At 33.1% G+C, this 26,695-nt stretch overlaps 2 protein-coding genes across 2 annotated transcripts in view; one reads left to right on the plus strand and one right to left on the minus strand.

Annotated features, from left to right (window-relative positions):
* Positions 1-286: 286 nt before the first annotated feature.
* LOC126820369 (lysophospholipase-like protein 1) lies at positions 287-7,275 on the minus strand. The gene is made up of 5 exons (XM_050548272.2): positions 7,128-7,275; positions 4,845-4,944; positions 3,816-3,982; positions 2,003-2,118; positions 287-1,266 (listed from the first exon to the last, which is right to left on the minus strand). Exons 1-5 carry the CDS (start codon positions 7,216-7,218, stop codon positions 1,045-1,047), a joined length of 696 nt encoding a protein of 231 aa, XP_050404229.1. The 5' UTR covers positions 7,219-7,275; the 3' UTR covers positions 287-1,044.
* Positions 7,250-26,695, plus strand: part of LOC126820366 (tubulin polyglutamylase TTLL5) — a 31,996-nt gene continuing 12,550 nt past the window's right edge. The window contains exons 1-26 of the mRNA XM_050548264.1: positions 7,250-7,299; positions 7,860-8,066; positions 11,685-11,794; positions 12,103-12,185; positions 12,676-12,782; positions 12,941-13,004; positions 13,334-13,400; positions 14,009-14,091; positions 14,528-14,597; positions 14,832-14,916; positions 16,194-16,295; positions 16,983-17,074; positions 17,403-17,510; positions 17,973-18,054; positions 18,724-18,785; positions 18,959-19,047; positions 19,664-19,684; positions 20,653-20,685; positions 21,282-21,457; positions 22,030-22,092; positions 22,379-22,435; positions 22,680-22,734; positions 22,945-23,053; positions 24,074-24,554; positions 25,376-25,490; positions 26,270-26,416. Coding sequence (XP_050404221.1) covers positions 7,951-8,066; positions 11,685-11,794; positions 12,103-12,185; positions 12,676-12,782; positions 12,941-13,004; positions 13,334-13,400; positions 14,009-14,091; positions 14,528-14,597; positions 14,832-14,916; positions 16,194-16,295; positions 16,983-17,074; positions 17,403-17,510; positions 17,973-18,054; positions 18,724-18,785; positions 18,959-19,047; positions 19,664-19,684; positions 20,653-20,685; positions 21,282-21,457; positions 22,030-22,092; positions 22,379-22,435; positions 22,680-22,734; positions 22,945-23,053; positions 24,074-24,554; positions 25,376-25,490; positions 26,270-26,416 — 2,577 coding nt within the window. The 5' untranslated portion in view covers positions 7,250-7,299; positions 7,860-7,950. The remainder of the gene's footprint in view (positions 7,300-7,859; positions 8,067-11,684; positions 11,795-12,102; positions 12,186-12,675; positions 12,783-12,940; positions 13,005-13,333; positions 13,401-14,008; positions 14,092-14,527; positions 14,598-14,831; positions 14,917-16,193; positions 16,296-16,982; positions 17,075-17,402; positions 17,511-17,972; positions 18,055-18,723; positions 18,786-18,958; positions 19,048-19,663; positions 19,685-20,652; positions 20,686-21,281; positions 21,458-22,029; positions 22,093-22,378; positions 22,436-22,679; positions 22,735-22,944; positions 23,054-24,073; positions 24,555-25,375; positions 25,491-26,269; positions 26,417-26,695) is intronic.

Genomic DNA, 26,695 nt, shown 5'->3' on the forward strand with positions numbered 1-26,695 from the left:
TCTTGTCATGTACGACCTGAGAATCGAAACCATGCCAGTTGACTCATTGACAGACCTTATGATTCAACACGCACGCACTAACCAATCGGCCATCCAACCCCTCTAATCAGATTGGAGTTTCTTGTTACATAAACTGCTTCAGTGCAGTCAATACCAAGTGGATTATAGTATTTTGGCATTCAATAATGGTGAATATGCTAGGATAATGGTACTGGAAAGTTTGAACTAATGGACATGTAATTTGTATTGGAATAATAAAACAGTAATGGTCATTCCAAAGATCAGCTAATGGTCAGTTACAGTTTATTTATTTTATTACAAATCTCAACATTTTCAACAATATATGACAAACCTTGAATTTTAACATCAAAGCTGTAAATTATGTATAGAAGTCCAATAGTTAGATTTAAAAAAACAAAACAAAATATTTACAACCGTTCCAAAGAATCATAAAAATAAAGAATAAACAAAGTTTTTAATTTGATTATTTTGTATTAGGGACAGTGGTGTGAAGACCACTAACCATACATGACAAACAAGATCATGTGGGGGCATCAAAACCCAAAATTTTTATCATTACCTCAGGAGGCTCGGCTCAGGTGGAATGGTTATGATCAGTTTGTGTCATATCTGAATCTGCCAATAGAATTGGAAACCTCACTGCAACCGCATGATTATTTCCTATCGGGAGGTGCAAAAACTTAGCCTGTTAACCTTCAAGTGACCCATAATTAGCCCATTTTATTACATTTTCCTTCAGGTGACAAATATAAAAACTAACCTGTCAATTCTATTCTAATAACTTTTTTACAGTTACTGAAACATTTTGTTTTAGGCATGATAAAGAATTTCCCAGTCAGTAAAACAATGTCAATGAACAAACTATCAGAACTGATCAACCATGACCATATTTTTAATTATTTCTAAACTCCTATACAGTTTTTGTTGCCATTGCCACTAACATTCAAATTTAATATGGACTTGATGGGATATTTTATATAGACGATTTCCAACAGCAAAGTAGTCCATGCGTACAAAAATATATCAGCTATTGGGTATTATTTTTGTTATCCAGTCCCGCAGCATGTGTAATTCTTTTTTATCCAGCTCATGTGATAGTTTAGGAAATGAATTAAAGTTTGTCGTAACACCCAGCGATTTTAACTGGTTACATGTTTTTTCTCCCCATTCATATTTCACCAAAGGATCTGCTTGGCCATGACAATAAAATAATGGAGGCATTTCATTTGTTGATTTCTTTACACTCTGAAAAAAAAAGAAAGACATATCTATTTGCAAGATTTGATTGCATTTTCACATTTAAACTTATAGATACATTATGGGAGATTAGATAAAGAGCTGGCAGTTCTCACTATAATAGTTAAAAACTAGATACTGTAAAGGGAATTTGCCGAAAATTTCAATCAAATTGATCCAGTCTGAACCGAGAAATTAGCATTGAATTTCAGATCTAGCCTTGATCATCATTACTAAAATCAATACGATAAAAAACATAAGTCTCCATTATCCATTTTTTGATTAAATGGGCTTTAACATTCTACTGTTCTTATTAGGCCTTGTACACAAGGTGATCTTATAAAGTTTTGGTTTTCATAACCAGGTTTGAAACCATTACTACATTCAGCTGTAGTGGCAGGTTTCATGCACAATTCAGGGTATGCTTATTCTATACAGAACACCTAATACTACTTTTCATTTGATGACTACACATAGCTTACAAACACTTGTAATTTTGCATTTAAAATCCTTAAATTTTGTTCACAATTGAACTCTTAATAAGAAAAATAAAGCCTTTTATGAAATCATATATTATTGAAATATTGAAGTTAGATGAGAGTATCAAGTTAAAAGCAAAGGAAAAATAGCAGGGCTTGAGATCGGGAAATAGCTGCTTGATATTATAAAACAGAAGTCTTTGAAAATCGATCAGCAGTTATCATCAAGGTACAGCTACCCATTAATCTTTATAGTTTATACTTACATCATAAACAGCTGAACCTGTATTAAGGAATCCAGACAGAACAAAACAACCAGCTACTTGTGGGTGAAATCTATAGGCCATATGCATAGCTAAACATCCACCCATAGAGAAACCTCCTATAAAAATATTTACCTTAAGTAATACAGGAAAGCCAAAAAACGTATATATTTTGAGTAAATAGATCAAAAAAGATGTGCTGATGCTAAATTTGTGAGGAAAATAGATATTTAACATGTCCATGAAATAGATCACGGGTGCTGATTTATTAGTGTCACAGTAAGGTCTGATATGGTGATCATGTACATGTAAGTCACAGTAGAAATAACCCCATCTCAAAAACTTTTTGTATATTTACACACTTTTGATATAAAAAAATCCATAACTCAAACATCAAGGAATAACTCTTGAGAACACTTGAATGTAGTGTATTTGAATTACAATTGGTCCCGGTTTTACAAAACATTCTCAGACTTAAGTTCAGAATTTACTCAAAATCGTGCGTTTTATTTTAACTAAAATATAGCCCATGATAAAACTTTTGTTATTTTAATGAATCAAATATATCAATAAGAAACTATGTGCAAATTTTTATTGTTTCTAGATCAAAGATATTTCTCATAAACAGTAATTAAAAGTTAATCTATTTCTTAAGTCTGAGAAAGCTTTGTGAAACCGGAATCAGTTGTTTTACAATCCTATACATTAATTGGTTGTTTTCGATCTAACCAGTTGAACAAACCAAGCAGACATACACCGGCACTATGAGGAAATAAGGAAAAATAATCTAAAGATATTTTGCTACATTAGTGTTGATGTTTTTCAACAGAATTATTAATCTAGACAATTTATCACATGGTGACTATATGATGTTTATCATTAAAGATACATTATGTAAGATTTAAATAAAGAGCTAGCCATTCTTGCCATAATAGTTTGAAAATATACTAACGTCCAAAAGAAAGTATACACTGTGCATATTGTGCTGCATCAACCAAAGTCGTTTTTCCATGGTATACGGTATTAGGGTAGAATGTCAATTTGTTTCACATTTTTATTTTGCTTACAAATGTTGAGTTTGGACGCAAGAGACAAACTCAGTAATGCTTTATCAAATGTTTTTAATCTAAACAAAACTTAGTCATACTTTTAGTGTGTATACTTTCTTTTGGACGTCAGTATAGATAATGTAAAATGAAAATATTGAAAATTTCATGCTAATTACTCTGTTGCGAGTGAAGATATTAGACTTTGAAGGTTTGACAGGATGTGTGCAATAATTTCAACCACCGTACTGATTGTTCAAAGCTAAGTCTTGCTTCTCCATTTTTAGCTTAAATCAAAATATGGCTGAACTGTTCTAATCTATTCAATATTGGAGAAATCCGATGCCATCGAGAGTTGATTATGGCCTGGATAAGTTAATTAATGTTTAATTAATAATTTTCAAGACATTTCAGGCCTAAAGAAAGACCTGCAATAAGCAGCTTTAGCTCTTGCATAATGTATGTTTAACCACTGCCAATGATCTTTATAACAGTGTTGTTTGTATTTGCACGTTTTATGCTCTGTTAACTATCACTCTATTCAATATTTCATGCAGCCAGGATACATCACAACAGACAATGTTTTGTGTACATCTTTGGTGCTTAAATATTAATTGTGTGTATATAAGTAGCAACAATCAATATATCTGATTACAGTGATGCTGTAATCAACAATTGATTCTCATCACTATAATGGTCACGATGATCTGTTGGCTTCCACAACAAAACACACTAAAGAACATATCAAAACAATCAAATATAATCTTTACCTATAATTATTTTATTTTTGGGTGTCCCCTTTTCAACTAAATCATTGACAATAGGCTCTAATTGTTGACACATCGTTGACACAGATTCTGTCTCTGGTACGTCTTGGGCTATATCAACTCTATCAAACCAGACATTACTTAGTTCACCACCATATAAACTATAAGGTCTGAAATATTAAAGTTCAATCAATCATTAACGATAAATAAAAACATCATACATGTCGATGTTTGCTTGTTTGTCAGGTCCTCTTAAATACCCACTAGTGCTTACCGGTACATCAAATTATATGAATTGCTACTGTCTTGCTTTTCATTACTCAATGTCAATCAAACTAATTAACACTAATGGAATTTGATCAGACTTTGTTTTTTTTATGTCAATTAAACTAATTGGATTACCTGTCTCAAAAAGTCCAGAGCCTTTACAAAAAAATGCTGAATAGACTGATTGACAAAAGGTGACAACAATATAGGTCAGGATTAAATTTGGACATGCAAAAATGAAAACAATAGAAAAAGACATATCCATAAAAAAATTGTCTTTTACATCTACAGATGAAAAATTACCACTAAAATTGGTATTATACAATATATATGCCAAGTACATGATAGTCAGTTTGTCAAATTGGGTTAATAACTTCATCTGTTTCAGCTGGTCACAGCAGTTAAAAACTTTTCGACAGATGTTTTCTTTGATCAATAAATAATATCTAATACAAATTTATCATCCAAGTATAACCAGATTTCTATTATATAAATAGAAATTATTGATTCAATATAATCATCTAATTGAGAAACAAATATATGTGAACGAATATGAACAATAAGGCTCAGTCATTAAAATCCGACACCCTTGTATACCAAAAACTATGTTAAATATTTGTTTCCATGGAAACATAAAAATTATTAAATCTTAGAAATTTTCAATTCGCAAAATGTTCAACTACTATTATAGGTTGATATGTATATAGTACAATGTTTCATAGAGATAAAGTGTCTTTTGGAATATTTTTGTGAACTATATTTTACCTTTCTGGTGCTGTTGGTATTATAACATCCAAATGAGGAAAAGAGAACTCTTCCCGTAATACAAGTTTCAACCATTCTCTGATTCCATTACCAGTATCACCTTGAACAAAAATAAAAGACAAGAGATACTTTCATTATTCAGCAAGTCAACAATATGATTAAATCTATATCTATCTAGCTATGTAAAAACTAAAACACTTCTATATTTATTTGTATATTCTAAAACACAAAATAGCCGTCTATAGACTAAAAATAGGTTGCCAGACAACAAAACATACACTGTCCCGCAACAGTTAAGTCATCTAAGCAGGCCAGATAATGGCGACACTTATGTACATGTATTTTTTGGTAGGTAATATAAACATTCATGAGACACAAAAACTGATGAAGTAATTACCAGAAAGAACCAAAATCTGATAGGTTTCTAATACAGTCTAGTTCTTCTTAGTTCAGACACAAACAACACATGTACTGAATATGATGATAAATTTAGCTGTTTGAGTTACTGGGAATGATAGAAATTCAACAAGAATCATGGTTGCATGCCCAAAAACATAACATTTGCTAAGTCACTAAGTGATTAAATAATATTACTATTATTAAGCATTTCTACTGCGCACAAGGGCCATATCTCTGACAGTAAGAATTGGAAATGATGAACATATATTTCAAGTTAATCTATAAGTGTATGGTATCCACAAGCAATTTAACTACTGCTGTGCCAGATATATCGCAAATCTTGTAGTATAGTATTCCTCAGCTCTCATTCTGTCCACATGACAATACAAGAGGGCCACCATGTTTCTTCATACTGTTTATTATATTAACAGTAATATGAGAGCAAGGATAGAGTCATCATCGGAATATTTGCATGTAAAGGGAATTATTTATATCCCTTATTGCATAGATTTGGGAACTACTTGTATACCATCTCATCCGGTTATCAGAAATGCATTTGATTTGTATATTATGTGTTTATTCTAGATCAAGCAGTTTTTAGGGATCTGCATCTGTTTCCTTCTATTCCTCTTTGATAAGCTGATTACACCTAAAATACAATCATTACTTAACTCTACTTGATGAACTAATAAACAATTCAAAATTGCAGGACACATGTTGCTCAAAACCCTTCTTATTTTCTGTTGCTCCGTGGGTAAGCGTGAGACCACAATGGGGAGAGAGGAAAATTTTTGAAAACTAGAAGCCTGGAAATGCCATTCCCAGCAATCTGAGACAATAAATGTGGTACTGAAATACTCTGATTTCGTAGTGATAACTTGTGATTTTCTTCTGAATGCATAACAACTCAAGATTGTTTAATGAGTTTATGAGGGTACGGCTTTTGATAATCTGCAATTTCTTAAAATATACATGTGAAACTCTTGACACGTATATTTAAAGTTTAATTTAAATTGAATTTCACATATCTAATAAGTTTTACTGATGCCTGGTGTCTGTCATCTCCCCAATACTTTTCATCAGTGAAAATATGCGCTAAACATAAGTATTGCAAACTGGCATGGAAAGAACAAAAGAAACTATAATTTGATTAAATTTGCTGGTGTAGCGGATGACACATTAATTAAAGAATTAATCACTTTCACCAAAGTCCATGCTTTCATCCATTTCTCGCCCCACTAGACTAGATTCAGGCATATATAGAAATCTTGCATGTGAGTAATAGGCGGACATTTTGGCTGTTTTTTTGGGACACAGGACTTGAAGGCATTTTGTGAGACTGTCCCCCAAAACGCGAGACTGTCCCGCGAAAACATGGGATGAATGGTCACCCTCAAATGTTAGATTTCTATTTTCTAAACAGTGTGATATCAGGCCCTATTTATCGTAAGGTTTTATTAACAAAGCATGTAGGCTACAGTTACTGGTAGTGGTACTGTACAATTAACGAAGCGTGTACAATTACCGCTACTTTACAAATCATAGCCCACACAGCAAGCTTTTTCAGAGTCAGCCATAAAATCCCCCAAACCTGATTGAATAAAAAGATCTCCCCCCCCCCCGTTCCGACTGACCAGAATACCTGGGCAATGTAAGCAAGCATAACAAGACAGAGACCCCTTAGATAGAGGATACTGCTATGCGTTTCTGTTATACTGCTTGTAGTGAATGAAGAAGGCATGGCATTCTCAAAAAAACTAATAAAATTTAAATTGGAAATTGGGTGGGGGGGGGAGCATTGTATTCACCTCGTTTAAACCAATGACACTTTTGAAAAAAATAAACAGTTTAACCCCAATAAAGAATAATTCATTTATGAATCACCTGATCCGTGGAAAAATATTACTGAGCCTTTATATGTAGACGAAGTGTGACCTATAGTCTGCACCAAAAACTTTCTCATGGGGGCAGACATGTTTACCCATAATACCTTGCTCCAGGACGAAGTGCGCGTGTCAAAACTCGCATGTCGTGCCAAAACAGACCGACGAAGTGGGTAAGTTTTATGGATTTTTAGCCTTTAAAAAAATAATAATTTGTCAGGATTTCTATTTTAATTAGTGTGATAAACCAGCCTAAGATAATGGTTCATTTTAACCAGTATATTTGATTAATAGCATACGTTTTTTAGGCGATACGCATGGTGAATCTTAAGTCTAAGTCCCCACCCACCTTCCCGCGTTGCCAGTGTCATCAAAAATATCGTGAAATAATGAATTGCTCGCTTTCAGACACAGAAAGTGTTGTATGATCAGTTTCAGCAACCCAATTTGCATAATTAACAGAATTAATCTTTCATTTCTTAATAAATATTAGATTTTATTTACAAACTTCCGGTCCCGTATAACAAATACGACAATATGGAGGTGTGTCCATGACAACTCCGTCAACTGATCTACTTTCATTTTTATATATTTCCCTTTTTTTTAATTTGAAAATATGACTGTAGAATTTGTTGATTGCTCCATTTGTATTCCCTCATTAGATCTACCCAATTCAACACTTTTTTTGACCTAAGAGATTTTGCTAAATATATAAATATTTTTTTTTTCTCAGTCAAGACCAAGAGGACAAGAGGTTCTAAAGTTGTAATGTGTAGGAATTATTGTTTAGTTGGTATGACAGTGTAAATATTAGACAGATCAAGATGGCTAGTAGAGGATCTGATTCAGATGGTGGATCTATGACACCATCAGAGAGAAGCGATGAGGAAAGAAGTGAACATGATTCAGATTATGAAACTGATGAAGAGGAAGAAGAAAGGTTTGATGTTTGACTATTGAAAATTCACTACGGTAACATATGTAATATTTATGATTGATTAAAAAGGACAGAAAAAGGTTAGGCTGTTACTGTCCCGACGTACATAAATATTAACATGAATTTTATTATAATTAAACACAATTATGAAGTATAGTAGTCAAGGGGATATGTAGCCTATGTAAGCCTAAACTAAACATTCAGTTAGTCTATCATTCCCAAATTTGTTTCATGGCTATAGCCTGGTTACAAATGAAATGAAATGAGGTTTAGTTTAACATCCTACTGTTCTACACCGACTTGGCTAATGAAGACGGTAATATGCCTTACAGTGTGCTATGAGATAAATTTTGCCCAGATAGTGGCACTACGATAGAGTGGCCCACAGCTTCTATTATCTGTACTATATAAACTGACCTGTTTTAACAGCTTGTTGTCACGCGGATCAAAACTTCGATTATGAGAAAAGGGCTCGCTCGTGCACTGTAAGCAGCAAACAGTCGCCCAAAATAGACATTCAAGTGACTATATTCATTCACTTATTTATCAATGAAGCCATGTAAAAAAATTATTCTTTACTCGTCGGGCTTTTAAAAATAAGAAGTTAAGAACTAGATTAAAATTTTGGCTAAAACACGGCGATTTAATTTCTAAGTTAGTTCATTGTAACCAATGACGTATATATTGTAACGGTTCTCGTTTCAGTGTCAACTCATGTAGTTTCGCCCTTTTTCTATCTTTTAAATCCACTCTCGTGGCAACATACCGACACTGCAAGACTGTGAAAGTTACTTTTATTTAACCATAAAACTCTGTTGTTAGTGGGCGCTTTAGTTACTTTAGAAGTTACATTGTTGCTAGCTCTAAATACGCAGAAAAAATTTGAGACTGGAAATTAATTGAACGAAATTATTTTCCCTAGTCTCGATTAACCAGACGTGTATGATTAAAATAAAATTACGGTACTGGTCACAAGACTCGGATTCTAATCATTTTAGGGCGCTGCGAATTTGGCCTCCGGTTTTGTGTCAAATTTAATAAGAGGATGTGCCATTATTGCTATGCCATTCGTGTTTAGTATCCTTATGCATTTGCCATTTCTAACATGGTGGTTACAAAACGTTTCAGTTATTATAAATCCAGTAACAACTCATTTTTGTAGAACTGAAATATAACCAAAAAGACGCGCATTGACCGTTTCATAATTATCATAGGCGTACGGGCTCGATGACAGTTAGGGGGGCAGAACCCGAAATGCCCGAAAAAATTTCGGTGTCGGTCTTCCTCGAGAGGCGAAGAAGTGGAGCTTACCTTGTATGCCCACCCCCCCCCCCCCCAAGAAAATTTTGGAATATTTGACGTTTTCCTGCTATTTCAGCCCGTGAACAAGCAACTTCAATGTGGTCTAATATAGCCTAATGACAATGGCTGACTCGAATTCCAATCAAAAGATCAACCGTTGGGAAAAAAACTGCCGCAAATGCTTTTTCCTGTTATTCCAGCCTGTGAATACAGCAACTTCAATTCGGTCCAATATACATGTAGCCTACCTGGCTGACCCAAATTCCAAACAACCAATTAATCGTCGTGGGTTATGGGGGCCTCACCCTCCCAGAGAAAATATTGAAAATTTAACCACCGCAAATGCATTTTCTGCTATCCTAGCCTGTTGCAGTTGCATTCACAAATAATAATCGATGCCAGAAAAATGTCGCACAAAGAATGGCTCTAGACAAAATGTTTTAATCCATAGTCAACTCAGTACAAATTCGTTGTATTCAATTAAAAGAAAAGTAAAATTAGTGTTTTATTAGGGATCGATGACAGTTAGGGAAGCAAAACTAGAAATGCCCGAAAAAATTTCAGGTTTACAGACAGCGGCGCCCGTTTTCTTCGAGAGGCAAAGAAGCGGAGCTGACCTTGTCTGGACCCCCCCCCAAAATTTTTGGAATACTTGACGGCTGCAAGTGCGTTTTAGTGCTATTCCAGCCCGTAAAATTAGTGTTTTATTAGATTTCGGGAACTTTATTTTGCCAAATAGATGAAATAGGCTCGTACGCCTATGATAATTATTAAAAATATTAAAACGCGACACGATGCGTAAATTGTGCGTCTTACTTTCGAGAACAATAGCTATAAAACAGAAATTTCCAGATTGATACATAATACGACACAACCAACCATAAGTGGTAATTCAAACACAAAGGATATATTTAAACTTACATTTCTCTAAAAGATGCCTATTGCAGAACTCCCAACTTATTATGAAGTCATTGTCATGCCGGTTGTTTTTAATAACAGAATTTTCCAGTCATATAACAGATCAAAGAATTTTTCGAGACGCATTGTCACGTATCGACTTCTATTTTTGGATTATCTGGCGCCACACATAGCCCAATCATATCAAAAAGCATGCAGTTCCACCTTGAAATGGGTTCAGTTGATTTACGGTTTATTCTATAATTTATAACACGGTTTAGAGCACAATGTGTAGGAGTCGCATTTTTGACTTATAAGTAGATTCTTATACGGAATTCCGGATGCAATGCTAGACATTTGGACCACTGCTGCCGAACCGATTTGAAAATGCTTAAGGCTTTTTTTTCTTTGCGCATGTCGTGTGCTCCTCTGTTTTTGATGTGTATGATTTTTATTTTTGTGATAATTATTTGAAACAAAATAGGATTATCATAAAGGATATTTAACATATTCAATATGAGTACAGTAAGCACTCTCTACGTACTGCGTTTGTAAACCATGAAATTCACCCCTTATTAGAAAGTTTCAAATATAGTCTATTGCATGTAAACGTTAAAAAAAATCAGCTCGAAATACAGACACTCTCTCTCTCTCTCTCTCTCTCAGGGCTGCGCATGGTACAAATGTTAAATTCAATCGTTAAATGTAGGTACGTAAAAAACGAAGAAAGCCGACTGCGGAAAATAAGAATTCGTTTTCCAGAACAAAATTTGAAACTTTGATGTGACCAAGAAACATAACTCTTTTTAATGAAAAAATCTACCGCTGTAACGCTACTTGGGCGATCAACTTTTCCATATAATTAGAAAGTCCCATTCAAATGGCCAAATCACACAAATATCCAACTTAGCAATAGTTTAATTGTTAACGAATGATGATTTTAATGGTAAGTCTTATCATATTTGTTAAAATAAGCCCCAAATATAGCTCGTTTATTTGATTTTTGTTATTTGCACGAACCACTCTAACTACGACCTACTTTATAGTATACCAAATTCCCACTGTCAGTTGTTCTTTTACTGTACATCAATGCATACACAGGCCCTTGGTTTTTCGTATCATACAAACGACTATGCTGTACCATGCCAGGCCCTTCGTCCTGCAATATAACCTTGTTACCGTACCGTTTAAAATAAATTCATTCAACTTTGTACACACGAAACGTACTGAAGATGTGCCAAACAACAAATTATTTAGAAAAAAATAATTCTTGTATTCACTAAATCATGTTGGCTGTAGACACATCTTGATATTATACTCTGAAAGTCATTGCATTCTATTCCTATTTAATTCTATATCCATTCTATTCAATACTTGCATAAATGATAAAACTCAGAATTTATTTTATTTGGTTTATTGCAGCTCGGATAATTTGAATGTTGTGTGGACGGGTTATGGTAAAAAGAATCCAGTGATGTTATTCAAGGTTGAAGCCATTATGAACAAAAAAAGTGACTTTAAAACAGTTGGAGGTTGGTCATTTGAATTATTTTTAAATACTGATATATGAAACAAAGAGGATTAAACTTAAGTCATATAATAATATCCTTTTTGATTTATTTTTAAACTGTTCTTAGTGGTGGCATAGACCATTTGTCAGCTGAACTATATGTAGCCAATATTGATCAAGGTGTCCATTAAAGGAAGCACAATCATTATGCTAATCTTAAAAAATTTGCAGTGTTGAATACAATACAGTAGAAGTGTCATGATAATTATTATTGTCAATAACTTAAGAATATGGCTGAATTATTAATATATATTCATCATTTATTTTCAGAACGTTACCACATGGCTTATAAATTTGCTAACACAGAATGTAAGATTATTCGGAATATTCTCCAAACGCATGGTTTACACGAGGTATGTTTGCTACATTCTTGAAAAGTTAATTAAACCTCCAATTGCTAGAATAGAGTTAAAGAAAACATTCTGGTCTAAAAACTATTAAAATCAATCCTTGTTACGTTTGTTTATATGGCATTTTAGTAACTTTGTGATTGTAAATGTCAGAGTTTCTTTCTCCCTATTTGCTTTCAAATTTATGAATGAATGAAATGACGTACAAGGTCTTACTTTAGTGCTCCAGTTGTACCACTAAAGACCGGTTTTAAACTTAATGAAAGCTTATGAAGTGAATCGGGGCAAACTTGAGATTGTTCACTGACAAGCACCCCACCCCCATCTTTGACTTTATATAAGCTTAAATATAAATGATTTGGTCTGTTGTGTCTTTAAAGTTTGAAACCTAAAATAGTGGACAATTTAAGTAGAGTTTTAACATTAATGAAGATAGATTTTTAAATATCTTTTTTGAACAAATTTTTAATTTTGAAATGTCATTATATTTCAGATTCATCCAAATAGTTCTGATTACAATATAGTTTGGTCTAATGGCCATTTAAAACCATTCACATTAAGAAGTATGACAGAATATCAGAAGATTAATCATTTTCCAAGGTAAACTTATAACAGATGTTTAACAAATTCAACAACTATTTTGGAAATTTGAATAATTTATAGCTTGAATTCAAATTTGATATTAAATCTCCAATTTAAGAAAATATTTCTTTTGATTGTTTTAATTAATAATGAATTTAATGACTTGTATTGAACAGGTCGTATGAATTAACACGTAAAGACAGACTGTTTAAAAATATACAAAGAATGCAACAAGTCAAGGTAGGTACATGTAGGAGGAATGAACAGATCGGAATATTGTTCTGAGTTAAATAGTAGCTAGAACTGGAAGTCTGTAGGGTGTTCTGAAACAATTTATAACTAAAGAATTGCATATCTGTTTCGATCACTAATTGCATAGAATAGATCTTGTCTGTAATTGATTTAAAAATATATTGATTAAGTTTGTTGGGACACTGTAACTATCAAGTAAGAAATCCTTTCTTTAATGCTAATGTACACACATGTGTATATCCTGATTCATATCCATTGTCAATAGCAACGATTTGACTTTTTGTTTATTAATAATTTCATACTTTCATTTTTTTCAGGGTTTAAGACATTTTGATTTTATTCCATCAAGTTTTGTTTTACCTGGTGAATATCAAGATTTTTGTTGTAAGTTATTTTTTTAAACATTATAAGTGTTAAATTTCCTTAAATTTTGTAGCAAAACTGCTAGACAAATAGTAATTTGTGAGAGAAAATGGGACTGTAGTATTACAGAATAGGCACTTTATCCATACTTGTCTTGTTTCCTTTGTCTAAAAGTGTAGGTGAAGACCCCATACACCCATACTTTAGTGTGTTAGGTTTTAATACACCTAGACTTATTGGCAAGTTTATTAGACACACCCGTACTTATAATTTGTTAAGATAAATACATAGATTATTAACATAAACCTTAAATCCACAGAAATTATTCATTTTAAGTCTACAAAATTTGAGAATAAATTAGAATTACCTAAAAGCAATGTGACCGCTGTCCAAGCATCTTTAAACTAATTCCCCAAAGTTGTTATGGTTTCGGTCAAAACTTCCCCTAAATTTGGTTTAGTAAACAATTCAGCTATTGCTGATAGTGATATCATGGGTTCCATGTCGGCCGTATATGCAGGTCGGTACCGAGGGCTTTTGAAAATGACCAAAACTGGATAAGATCCGTATGTCATTTTGCACGCCGGAAAAATAACATATAACTCAATATAATCATATGTGTATTACAGCTGCATTTTTAAAAGATAAAGGTCCATGGATTGTGAAACCAGTAGCTTCATCAAGAGGTAGAGGTGTATTTTTAATCAATCATGTAAGTATATACTTTTTTACTGAACCTGGGGGGTTGGGATGGCCTAGTGGTTTAGAGTGCCGCGCTTCGACCTCTGGCTGGCCGGTCACCTCTGGCTTGCGGCTGTGGTTTCGAGCCCTGGTGTGAGCGTATGTGGCATGGAGATAGGGGCGCCTTCTCAACCTCGTGGGTTTCCTCCGGGCACTCCGGTTTCCTCCCACTGCTAAAGACCTCTACGCGCAAGCGAATTATTGAAATAAAATTAAACCATATGTTAGTCCCGAAATGACCTAGTTGTGTCGAGTGGACGTTAAACCCCATTTCTCTCTCTCTCTCTCTTTTACTGAACCAGTCATGCAGAGCTTTTTTTTGCTTTGACATGTCTTCCTCTGCCTTGTACATGTAACTAGGTTCTCATTCATAATTTTAAAAGAATTTTGTTTATTTTTGATTTCAGCCTGAACAAGCACCATTAGATGAAAATGTTATAGTATGTAAATATGTAGCTAATCCATTGCTTATTGATGGTAGGTTTTCTTACCTTTATATAATATTGTTTTGAAATAGATTTTGAAATTAAACTGTTTGCCATTTTGCTTTTTCATATAAACAACATTATCAGACATCAGTTCTTGTTAGCAATTGATGAGATGTTAATGTAAAAACCTATCTTTATTTTACAACAAATGGGTAATCCTGATGTCTAAAATATTCAAGTAAATGACAACATACATTAGTGAATATTATGTATTTAATTTTAGGTTTTAAATTTGATGTAAGATTATATATAGCTGTGACATCCTATGATCCACTGGTCATTTATTTATTTGAAGAAGGTTTAACAAGGTGAGAGAGAGAGAGAAATGGGGTTTAACGTCCACTCGACACAAACTAGGTCATTTCGGGACTAACACATGGTTTTAATTTTATTTTAATAATTCGCTTGCGCGTAGGGGTCTTTAGCAGTGGGAGGAAACCAGAGAACCCGGAGAAAACCCACGAGGTTGACAGGCGACCCTACTCCTTGCCACGTACAACTGGGGATTCGAAACCATGCCAGTTGACTCAATGACAGACTTTATGGTACAGCGCGCACGTGCTAACCATTCAGCCATCCAACCCCCCACGTTTAACAAGGTATTTGTTAATATTTTTGATAATGATTTATATGGCCTCAATCAGTGCCTCAAATTCATCATTCACGATTGAAATGAAATAAAAGGGGATTTTAACGTGCTACTAATGGGATAATGAAGACAAGCAATTGTCATGCATTGTGCCCGGACAGCGGCGCAACAGACACTCTTATTTCGAATTCCAACTGTCAACCGTTCTTTTACATGCATGCCAATGTATACAAGCGACATCTGTTTTCTGTCACATCCAAATACTATACATTGTCCCTTGCCAGACCCTCTGTCCTACAACATTGTCAAAGGGAACCATGCCCCAAAATCCCAATTAACTTTTTTCGACTAACGAAGGGATCGAACACGGGACCTCCAGATTAACGAGCCAAGGATTTACTCACTGAGCCACCTCGACTCAAGATTCACGATTCTAAGTAATGTGCTAGATTAATGAATTTTATCTGCTACTTTGTATCGGATTTGGAATGAGCTGTCAAACTATTACATAAGTATTTTGGGAAGGGTCATGTGATCTTTGACACAAATCTAAATCTTACAAAATGCATCTTTAAGGCATATGTTTTAAATAGTTTTTTTCAAGAATGGATGTCTAGGATTGTTTTTCTTTGTGTGAAATGAAATGGGGTTTAACGTCCTTCTGTTCTGCTCCTAAACTGGGCTAATGAAGACAGGCATACGCCATACAGTGTGCAATGAGAGAAATTTTGCCCGGGCAGCGGCACTACGGCCTACTCTTATATCGAATTCCAACTGTCAAGCGATCTTTTACGTGCATGCCAATGTGTACACGGGACCTCAGTTTTCCGTCCCATCCGCACGACTAGACAGCTGTCCTTGTCAGGCCCTCCGTCCTGCATCACTGACAAGGGGAAACCAAGCCGGAAAATCTCGATGAACTTTTTATTTGTTTATGATTATTGATGAAATAGTTGTTGTTTTCTATTAAGATTCTGGGGTTTTTTTTTATGCCAGGTTTGCAACTGTTAAATATGAGAAGACAAATAGATCTATAAGAAACCAGTGTATGCATTTAACTAATTATAGTGTAAATAAGAAAAGTCAGGATTATGTACGGTAAGTTGTAATAATTGTAATATTTTTCACAGTATTTTGATGATCACAGTTAAAGATGCATTATGTAACAGCCAAATCTGTCTATTGCAGGTCTTTCTTTTGGCCTTAAATGTTATATAAATAATTAATTAGACATTTATTCACAATTAATTAGACATTTATTCACAATTTATTAGACATTTATTCACATGACAAGTCCATAATTAACTCTCTGGACATCTGGTGGTCGTGATTTTTAATGGATTGAAAAAACAATTGTCACTTAATGATTTAATTTAAAAATAGATTGAACAACAATTACCATTTAATAATTTAATTTCGGAATGGACAATCAAGATATTTTATTATCGCAACAATGGTACTTGACAATCAAAGACTATATTGTGAACACTTTAGAGCTCGATACTTTTGCTCAGAAACAAGTAATTTGACTGAAATTTTCAATATTTTTATATTTCATTATCTAATTTTGAACTTATTTATATTTTAGCAAGAACGGCCATCTAAATCTTACATAAAGCATCTTTAAGAGTGTTATTTGAGAAATTAATTTTTATATTGCTTCATACCATTTTATCGAATGTTATTACACTGGAAAGCTACTATTTAAACTTGTAAAGCATGTCTAATATGTATTAAAATGTAATTCTCAAAATACATTATTTGTTTTGTCACATCTAATTACAGTAATGATGATCCCGAGATAGAAGATTATGGTAATAAATGGTCCTTAGGAGCATTATTAAGATATTTACGATCTGAAGGAAAAGACACTGCAGGTTTGTAGCACTGATAAACACGTAGTCTTGAACATTCAAATATTGGTCTGGGCAAAATAGGCCCATAAACAGATTTCCATACTTCAATTGTATGGCATCTGCCAGTCTTCATTAGCTGAGTAGGTGCAACATAGTAGGACATTAAAACCCCATTTCATTTCATGTCTTTTGCTTCGTTAACTGGGGAGGATCTTCACATAATGTTGGAAGAATGCATTGCAAACTGGTGAATCAAATGGTATTTTCAATAAGATTGAGTAAATTTACTGCATCAAAGGGAGATAATAATTTGTTGAAGATTTATTATATGATGTTTTATTATATTTAGCATTAATGATGAGAATAGAGGATGTTATAATGAAAACTATTATATCAGTTGAACTACCTGTTGCTACAGCTTGTAAAATGTTCATGCCACATAGAGGAAACTGTTTTGGTAAGTATTGTTACCATCTTTTCACAGATATATACACACATACACAGAATTAATTAAAACTTGGAGAAATATCCTATGAAGATGTTTTGGTGGTGTTAGTCTGCATACTTTAGAGGTTACTTCCAGTCGTATTAAATTCTTGCTATTTCTAACAGCAAATCTTTTTAATTATTATTTTCAAACATGACATGGTTTAGTTTTATTTGTAAGAGAAATAGTCATAGTGCTATCATTGGTATTTGTGTTAACTTTGTGTTCCTCTAAAATTACAAAGGTGTCATATGCTATACTTTGTGTAATTATATGGTATTGTATTTTGTATAATTTTATGGATTTGATATATTTTGCTGAATCATATGGATTTGATATATTTTGTTGAATTATATGGGTTTGATATATTTTGTAGAATTATATGGATTTGATATATTTTGTTGAATTATATGGATTTGATGTATTTTGTAGAATTATATGGATTTGATATATTAATTGATGATACGTTAAAGCCATGGATTATAGAAGTCAATCTGTCTCCTTCTTTAGCTTGGTAATTATTTCCTTTTATTATTTATAAAAAATAGTCCAAATTGATGGGCAGGGAGGGCATATTTGAAGATGTCAAGAGTTGTTGTTTGTAAAAGCTGGAAGTACATTCATTTTTCAAGTTGACCCTATAACTATTTTGACTTTAGGTGATAGGTTCATTCATACACATAATAAATGATAAATATTCTTGTATGAGTGATGATAAGTTAAAGATACATTATGGGAGATAATATAAAGAGATGGCAGTTCTCGCTATAATAGTTAAAAACTAGATAGTGTAAAGGTAATTTGCTGGAAATTTCAGACAAATTGATCCACTATGAGCCGAGAAAGAAGCGGGTGAAATTTTTGCATAGTCTCCGTCATCATTACTAAAATCATTAATATAAACAGCATAGTCTTGATTATCCACTTTTTCTGATTTAATTATCAACGGCCGTTAGCGGCATATAGGAATCTAATCCAGCCAACATCGAAGGCTAGCCTTGACATCGAGAGTTTCTTATGGTCTGGATAAGTTAATTAATGTCTAATTGATAATTTAGATAACATTTCAGGCCTAAAGAAAGACTTGTAATAAGCAGATTTTGCTCTTGCATAATGCATGTTTAAGTGTTCATTTCTATTTTGTAGAATGGTTGATTCATCAATGTTTTTTCTTAAATTTCAGCGATAGTCCATTAGATTTAAAGATAAAGGGCAATATGCTGTGTGATTTATTCAGTCTAACAGGTAAGAACAAATTGACAATAGGAAGCAAACCAAACAATCATTTTCTAAATCGAGTTATCATTATTAATAGTGATTAAAAACATTTTTACCACAAATTTTGTTTTTAAAGAAAGTGTAAAATAAAAGAAATCATTTGTAGTAAAGATTGTGATTATATTTGTGTGTGTATTTAGGAATTGTTTGTCATGATCCTATGGTTAAAACGTTACAACAGAGTAAAAGAAATCTAGAGATAGCCTCTAAACTAGCATCAAGAGCTAAGGTAAGTCCTAGGCTTAAATGAGTAGTATTTAATGATTCTAAACGAGATACATTATTGACTATTCACTAATAATATGGTTATACAGCATCCAGTGGTAACCAGGCTTCTAGTAGCTATAGAGCTGAAAAAAGTTTGAAGTGTAGTGCTAATTAAGAATTAACTTGCAGTTGTATATTTTTGGATCAGGAACGTGCTAATCAATTGAATAATAGCGCCTAACAGGCAGCTGTGTTTAATTATGTTCTCCTGATTTTGATTGTTTCTGTGTGTTTGAAGTATATGTTTGTGATATGCGCTTAGAAACACTTCACGTGTAATGAAGCGCTATATAAATCGAACAATAATAATAATAATAATAATAATATGGTGTTCTTGGGGGCAGTGCTCTTTGAAAAGAGCACAAAGCTTTGTCAATTCAAGTATGATTGACATAAAACTTGGAATGCTTGATTCTTGTACAATTGCTTACCGATTGTCAGACTTCCATTTTAATATGATGTCGCATTTTCAAAATGGCAGCAACGGACGTCACCCTTGGTTCCTGGTCCATAGTATACTCTTACTTGTTGACATGTTAATTACTACTAATTGTATGTTGTTTAACTTTATACTATAGTGGAAAAATCTTCCTAGATATGTGAGTTTCTAGTTCATGCTTTTTTACTGGGAATTGGGTTTCTACAATTATAGTGCTTGGAAATTTGAATTATTTTGGTGATGGGCAACTAACAAAAACCAAGAAGTCTTGTAGCTATATGATAGTCATGCTTTAATTAGGAAATTGTCCTGAAATGTTTGTTTTGGTATAACCACATATTACAAACTGTATGACACTAAACTGGCAGCTGTGAAAGAAATATATTTGTCCAATAGTTCTTAGTGCCTAACATCCAGTAACATGTAGCAAACATTGATTAATCAGTTTTAGCTGTGTAGTTATACCAACATATGAAATTTGATTGTTGCATCCATTTAACTAGGTGGTTAAAGCTTATTTCATTTTGGTGTTGGAGAATACATTTGTAGTTTGCTTATTAATTTATTTTTTTCAGACTTTAGTCTATTTCATTAATTGGTCAGCAATGATCACAACAATGTGCAATTTTAGGTTTCTATCAAGGATCAAGGCGACTTCAATATTAACTTCAAATGTCATCCTTATAAGTTGACATGTTCTTATTTAACTGGCCTTAATACTGTTAGTGAGAAGATACAGGAATAACTCATTAAATTTGTACTCTCATAGAAAAGACTAACTGTAGTCAAATCATGACTATGTCTTTGAGTTGCTAGTGTACATATTTGCAATCAATGTGATTGTAATTGTCACATTTTGGGTCATGTCACATGATTACTTGTTTGTATCACATTCAAATTTATTTTTCCAGAAATTATGGCTTCTTTGTAGGCTTGAGCTTTCATAAATTTATAATTCAAGTTACTGGAAATTAAATGGGCTGATTTTAGCAAGACTAATATTTAACAGTCACAGTTAATGTGTTAATCAAAGATCACAACAATTATAGAATGCTAATAGTTTATATTTTTGTTTTATATTTGTAAAATGTAGTGTAGTTGTAGTAATAACTGTATTAATATTTTCAGTCAGCTAGAGCACGACCATCATCAGCTTGTTCTGTAAGTTGTACATTCCATTCATTCATTTCTAATTCCTTCATCTACACCTCATGATTACATATATCATAGCACCTGTTCACTTAATATAATATAAAATTGATAAGTTTGAAAATGAAGCAGCATTCCCAAATATAACCAAGTATCTGTTACATTGCACAATGTAATGAAATAAAGGACACATACTTATGTGGTCATGGTTATACTGGTACTATTGCAAGTGTAGATTAGAACTGACTTTCTTTCTTTGAAAAATTATCAGGTTTTCGGACAGGAGCATTTTATTTTCATTCATAAATGAATCATTCTCAACTTTTATTATTTGGGTTTGTAGATTGTGAATATGGAACATTCAGAATTATTGGAATTGTAATCAGCTTGTGTCACAAGTTGGTCATTCCTGATAACCAATGGTTAACCATTCATCACTGATCATATTGAGAGAATTCAATACCTGAATGTTCCATCAGTTAGTTACCCACAAGGGTTGGGTCTTGTGGTAGTTTGACTTTCTACTGGTTGTTACTGGGCACAATTTTATGTACAGAGAAAAAATACATGTATCTATTTGATAATTTTGTTTTCATTTATTGTTGCAGCAAAAACGACCATTGTCTGCTGGTTCAACAACACAGAAAAAAGAAGTTAGGAATCCTGCTTTAGCTGGCCTTAGTGGAGAAGAAATAAAAATTTTACGTCGTGTGAAGGAAGAGGAATCTAGAAGAAAAGGATGGGTCCGAATTTTTCCATCGGCTGACTCATGGGACACACACTCGTAAGGCTATAACTCATTTCTTTTGTGGCTAGCTCTGTCTAAATGAAACACATGTCTCACGCTTCTAATTTCAGATGACACTGTGAAACAGTACTTTAACCATTTTGAGTTTCAAGCACATTTGCCTGTATTTTTATTTTATCAGTGCTCAAAATTTGCTGTTTTGATGTATATATGTTGAGTCATGCTTTGTTTGTTTGGGAATGAATGCTAAAGTGTTTACCAGTATACCATGCTTAGTTTGTTTGGGAATGAATGCTAAAGTGTATACCAGTATACCAACTTCAAATTTAAATATCTCCATCAGTACATAAGTAAAATTTATAAATGGATACGTTTTTATTTTTCGACCTCTCTATCTCATTTATTCAGAGCTGGTAGTGGTAACAAATATTGTTAAATACATCGAAAAGTTTTAGGGTATTGTGGCTTTTAAACATGCATCTGTACGTGTGGTCACTATATAATACTAACTCTACCCCTGACACTGTTATAGCATATTCATGATAATTTCATCCCCAAGAAAATAGCCATTTGTTTTCTCTGAAGTATATTTAAAATTTTATTTTCAGGCAATATCTCCAGTTTAATACAACACATAATTTAATGTTACATCAGAGGTTATACGCAGAAAGGTAAATTTATGTATTTATTATATAGGAGATCATTTTCCAAGACTTATCCATTTATATTACTACATATAGGAATGAACTCTTCATAAAGATGCCACAAATAACAAATTGGTTCATGACATTCACTTTTTGATAACTATTTTGCAACAAAGTTTATTTTACTTTTTTAAAATATAGATAGAAATTTACCTCCTGATGTGCCTACATAAAAAAACTTGAATAAATCTACACTCAGTGAGAGATATTTAGTTTTTATTTGTTTTCTTTTAATATTAATGATATGTTTTAGACACAAGACTGGATCTAAAACTGGTGCTAGTCTAACATCAACTGGTCAAAGATCAAGGTCAGTTTATTTTAACACATTCATAGGTGAACAAATGACTTTTTAATCCATCATGATTTATTCTCAATTTTCTACTCTCAAAACGTTGTCCTAACATTTTCGATATCACTAAGAAGAGTAAGACTTTGTGCTCTATATTTTTTGTTGGGGCATTTTGTTTGAAGTTTTCCTGGATTGTTTATTATAATGTTGGGGAACAAGACTACTGAAAATATATTTTGAAATTAAAAATGTTGTTTTTCAGGAATACTTATTTACAAATAACTGGAAGTGGTAGTCACACAAAATTAGATCCAGAAGTATGTTAAAACACTAATTACCTTAATAATATCTTTCCTAACCTTGAAGCAGTTATTAATGTTTAATCTCACACTATTTACTATAATTAACGGTACGTCTTAATTCTGAAGCAGTTATTGGTAATAATCTGTCCACTTGCATCATTTTGATCATAGAAACAAAAAAAATGTACTGAATTCCGGTGTAATTGTGTTTGATTTGTCTTACAGCGTTCTGTAGAAGCATATGCTCAGGCTCTATTGAGAACAAGACAATATGAAAGAAGATTGGGTCCAAGAAAAAAGAGAAAAAAAGGGAAAAAAGGAAAAGCGGGTAAAGGTAAAGTAAAATGATTGTTATTATAAATGCTGTATGTAAGATTTATATTTAAAGCTGACCATTCTTGCTGCAAATATAATGGAAAATGAATATTGAAAATTCCATTCGAATTACACTTTTCTAAACAAAGTTATGAGTGTTTGACAAGATGAACCTACAGTAGCAATGTTATTTAACAATCAGGACTAAATCTTGATTATCCTTTCTATCGTTAGATTTTTAAATCTTGGGTGTGTTCTAAGCCATTTAAATCTTGGCCAACTGATGTTCTATATAGTGTCATGTAAATGTCCAACTAATAGTATATAAAATTTGAAGCCAAAATAAAGACCTGAGATAGTCAGAGTAAGGTCTTACATAATGCATCTTTAATCTGGTATTAAGCCAGTGATCATCAATCGACGGATTTTGAATCCCTTGCAAATTACAATAGTGTAAAAATTGAATTTCTAGAAAGATTGTCAGTCCCAAAATATTTCAGCCTCTTTTTAATCCGATTGAATTCAAGCCGAGAGAATTTACATTAATGATAAAAGTACATTTAACAGTCATTTATTTCATGACAAAATTCAATGAGCTTATGTCATTAAAAGGGCAATATATTTGTGAAATAGTTTTTGCTATTAACTTCTTCGACTAAATTTCTTCACAATTATATCAGTTAATACGTTTTGGCGTACCGAGACAAGCCTAGTTATGCAAAACTTTGCCTGGTTTTTGGTATTAGATTTGATTGTTAATTGTAATAAATTAACTCTTTTCATGTTGTTTGATAACCATGAGAGACCATATGACCGTGATAGTTATCATGACGAATCTACCTTGTAATTAGGATTTAAGATACAGTTCTGGTAAAAATGATGTTATTTATATTTGTGCTGGAAATGTATTAAAAATATCATTTAAAACACAGCAAATGTCTTATTTCCAGACTTGATAGTGCCAAGGTTGATTTTATAAACGTCATCAAAACAAAGAGTTGATAAAAGTTAATCACTATGTTAAATGTTTCTATTGTAGTCAGTAGCAGAAGAATGAAATTAGCTCAAGGCGTAGCTGAAGATTTACAAGATGAAGGTGAAGGTCAGTCTGATACAGAGGTACCTCAAATATCAGATGATGAACCTGTGATTGAACCCGAACCAGAACCTGTTCCAGTTCCAACAAAGAAAATGGAAAAAATAGCCCCAACTAATAAAAATCCACCAATTCCTACAAATCAAATCAAAATAAAGGAAAAAGAATCAGAAGTGGTAAACAAGCCTGTTACTCCCGTGGTAGTTGAAAAACCAGAAGAAAAAGAAGAAACAGAGAAAACCGTTAAAAAAGTAACTTACACAGAAGTTCCTGCACCCACAGGAGCAGTAGCTAGATTTGAAGAGAAACCACCTCCAGTTGAAGAACCCCCACAAACACCAACTCCTCCACCTAGTCCACCACCTACCCCACCAGAACCTAGATATAATGTAGTAGGATTACTTAATAAAGGTAGAACTCTCAGGTATGTCTTCATATTCTACGAGACATTGGAATAAAATCTTCATACACAACCGACACTTGTAACACTAGGGACCGGGTATCATTCAGATTTGATGAAAAAAGGAAAGAAACTGAGCTTACCATCTAGAATCTAATACATGTATCCAATAGATTGCCGTCCCGAAAGTATTAAATGCCATCAAGATTCATCAAAAAAAAGGCCCAGTTTCTGCTACCATGTAGTTTAAGAAACACTGTTTAGTTTTGACATCGGTTGTCTAGTTTATGAACATTTAGTTTAGTTTTGATATTGGTCGTCTGGTTTATGACCATTTAGTTTGATAATCTAGATGACCGATGTCAAAACTAAACAGCGTTTCTTAAACTATACGTAGCACAAACTGGACGTTTTTTGATGAATCTTGACGACGGCATTTAACACTTTCTGGATGGCAATTTTTTATCTGCATGCGAGTATTAGATTCTAGATAGTAGGCTCAGTTTCTTTCCTTTTTTCGTCAAATCTGAATGGTACCCGGTCTCTAGTGTAAGGATGTATTGTATATCTGGGAACATTAGAACAAACCAGGGCTGTCGGTTCTACTATGTTTATTAGTCCTTATAATAGTTTCATGTCATAAAATAAGGAATTATAAAAAAGTTGACTTTAAAAAACACAATTATATTTCTGCATGTAAACACACCATTTATTTATAATGTTAGGTAAACTATTTGTGATATAATTATCTATTGGCAACAATTACAAAATGTTTTAAGATGTGTTTATGGTTGTAAATTTATTTTGAAATGACGTAGAATTGGATGTATTATTTTGTGTTTCAGTAAAGTACAAGCTAGATCAGCATTTGCGATGTATTTAGTACGAGTTGAAGACAGATTATTAACAGATTCTAATGTATTATCTACAGAAGCTATTGATGCTTTAAATGAGCAAATGGTAAAATATTATTCGTATACATTCATACTCCTCATATATTTTATTTGATAACAACAAAAAAAACTGACCAATACAAATAAAATAAAATGAAATGGAGTTTAACGGCTTATGAAGACAGGCATATACCATACAGTGTGCTATGAGGGAAATTTTGCTCGGACAGCGGCGCTACAGCCTACTCTTATATCAAATTCCAAATACCAAGGGATCTTTTACGTGCAAATGTGTATGCGAGACCTCAGGTTTTTCGTCCCATCCGAACAACTATACATTGTCCCTTGCCGGGATCAAACATCAAGTTTAGCAAGCCAACGTTGTGCTCACTGATCCACAATGGCTCCCATGTGGCCAGTACAAGGATGTTTTTATATAAGCATACTTAATTGTATTAACTATAAGCTGAAGAGTTTATCATCCTAAAAATTGAACAATTGAATGACTCCTGTTCCTTGCCAAGCATTCCATCCTGCACCACAGACAATAGGGAAACCATACTGGAAAATCCTGTCAAACTATCTCTGCCTTCACCAAGATCTACTGCATAAACCATCTGTTCAGTGAGCCCAAGCCTTACTCAATGAGTCACTCAGTGATGTAATATTGATGATACCTGAGATGTATTAAGCATACCGGAAAATCTTGAGCTTTATCTACCAACTCCAGGACCAAATCATGTAAACCTCCTGTTTACTGAGCCAGCGCCTTACGCACTGAGCCACAGTGTCTCCCTCATTAAGATGGTGTAATGATCATCTGACCTGTGTTAATGTATTTTACAGGATTTGGTGTTGAGGTTTTTAAAAAGAGCTGCTGTAAATTTACAACAATCATTTAAAGTTGTTGTACCAAGTCGTAAACTTCCACTAAGTGATAGAAAACGAATACTGGCTAAACAGTTGGGAGATTTTGTTCATATCTATAATAAGGTAAAAAAATATGATTTATTGTTTTGGAAAATATAGATGTTAGGTTTTTAACTTTGGAAATTTTGATGTTAGAACTGCAATAAATGAACCAAGATCATGGAGAAACTAATTTTTGGGGCGACCGAAAGAAAAGATAGAAATGTAATAAAAATTTTAAAACATATTTCAGAAGTTATAAATTACAATATACTATTAAGGTATTATCCACCCATATTCCTTATGACTTATAACAGCATGGGCGACAAAGTTGTATGTATATTTCATTGCCATGGCAATAAT

Source organism: Patella vulgata, chromosome 5, assembly GCF_932274485.2.
Source record: "Patella vulgata chromosome 5, xgPatVulg1.2, whole genome shotgun sequence".
NCBI classification, from domain to species: Eukaryota; Metazoa; Mollusca; class Gastropoda; family Patellidae; genus Patella; species Patella vulgata.

Excerpts from the sequence above, each read along its gene's own strand:
- LOC126820369 (XM_050548272.2), bottom strand. The coding sequence starts at position 7,218 with ATGTCTGCCCCCATGAGAAAGTTTTTGGTGCAGACTATAGGTCACACT. Across the intron at positions 4,945-7,127 it reads AATATTTTTCCACGGATCAG|GTGATACTGGTAATGGAATC; the intron begins GTGATTCATAAA and ends TTTTTGTTCAAG. Across the intron at positions 3,983-4,844 it reads ATACCAACAGCACCAGAAAG|ACCTTATAGTTTATATGGTG; the intron begins GTAAAATATAGT and ends TTAATATTTCAG.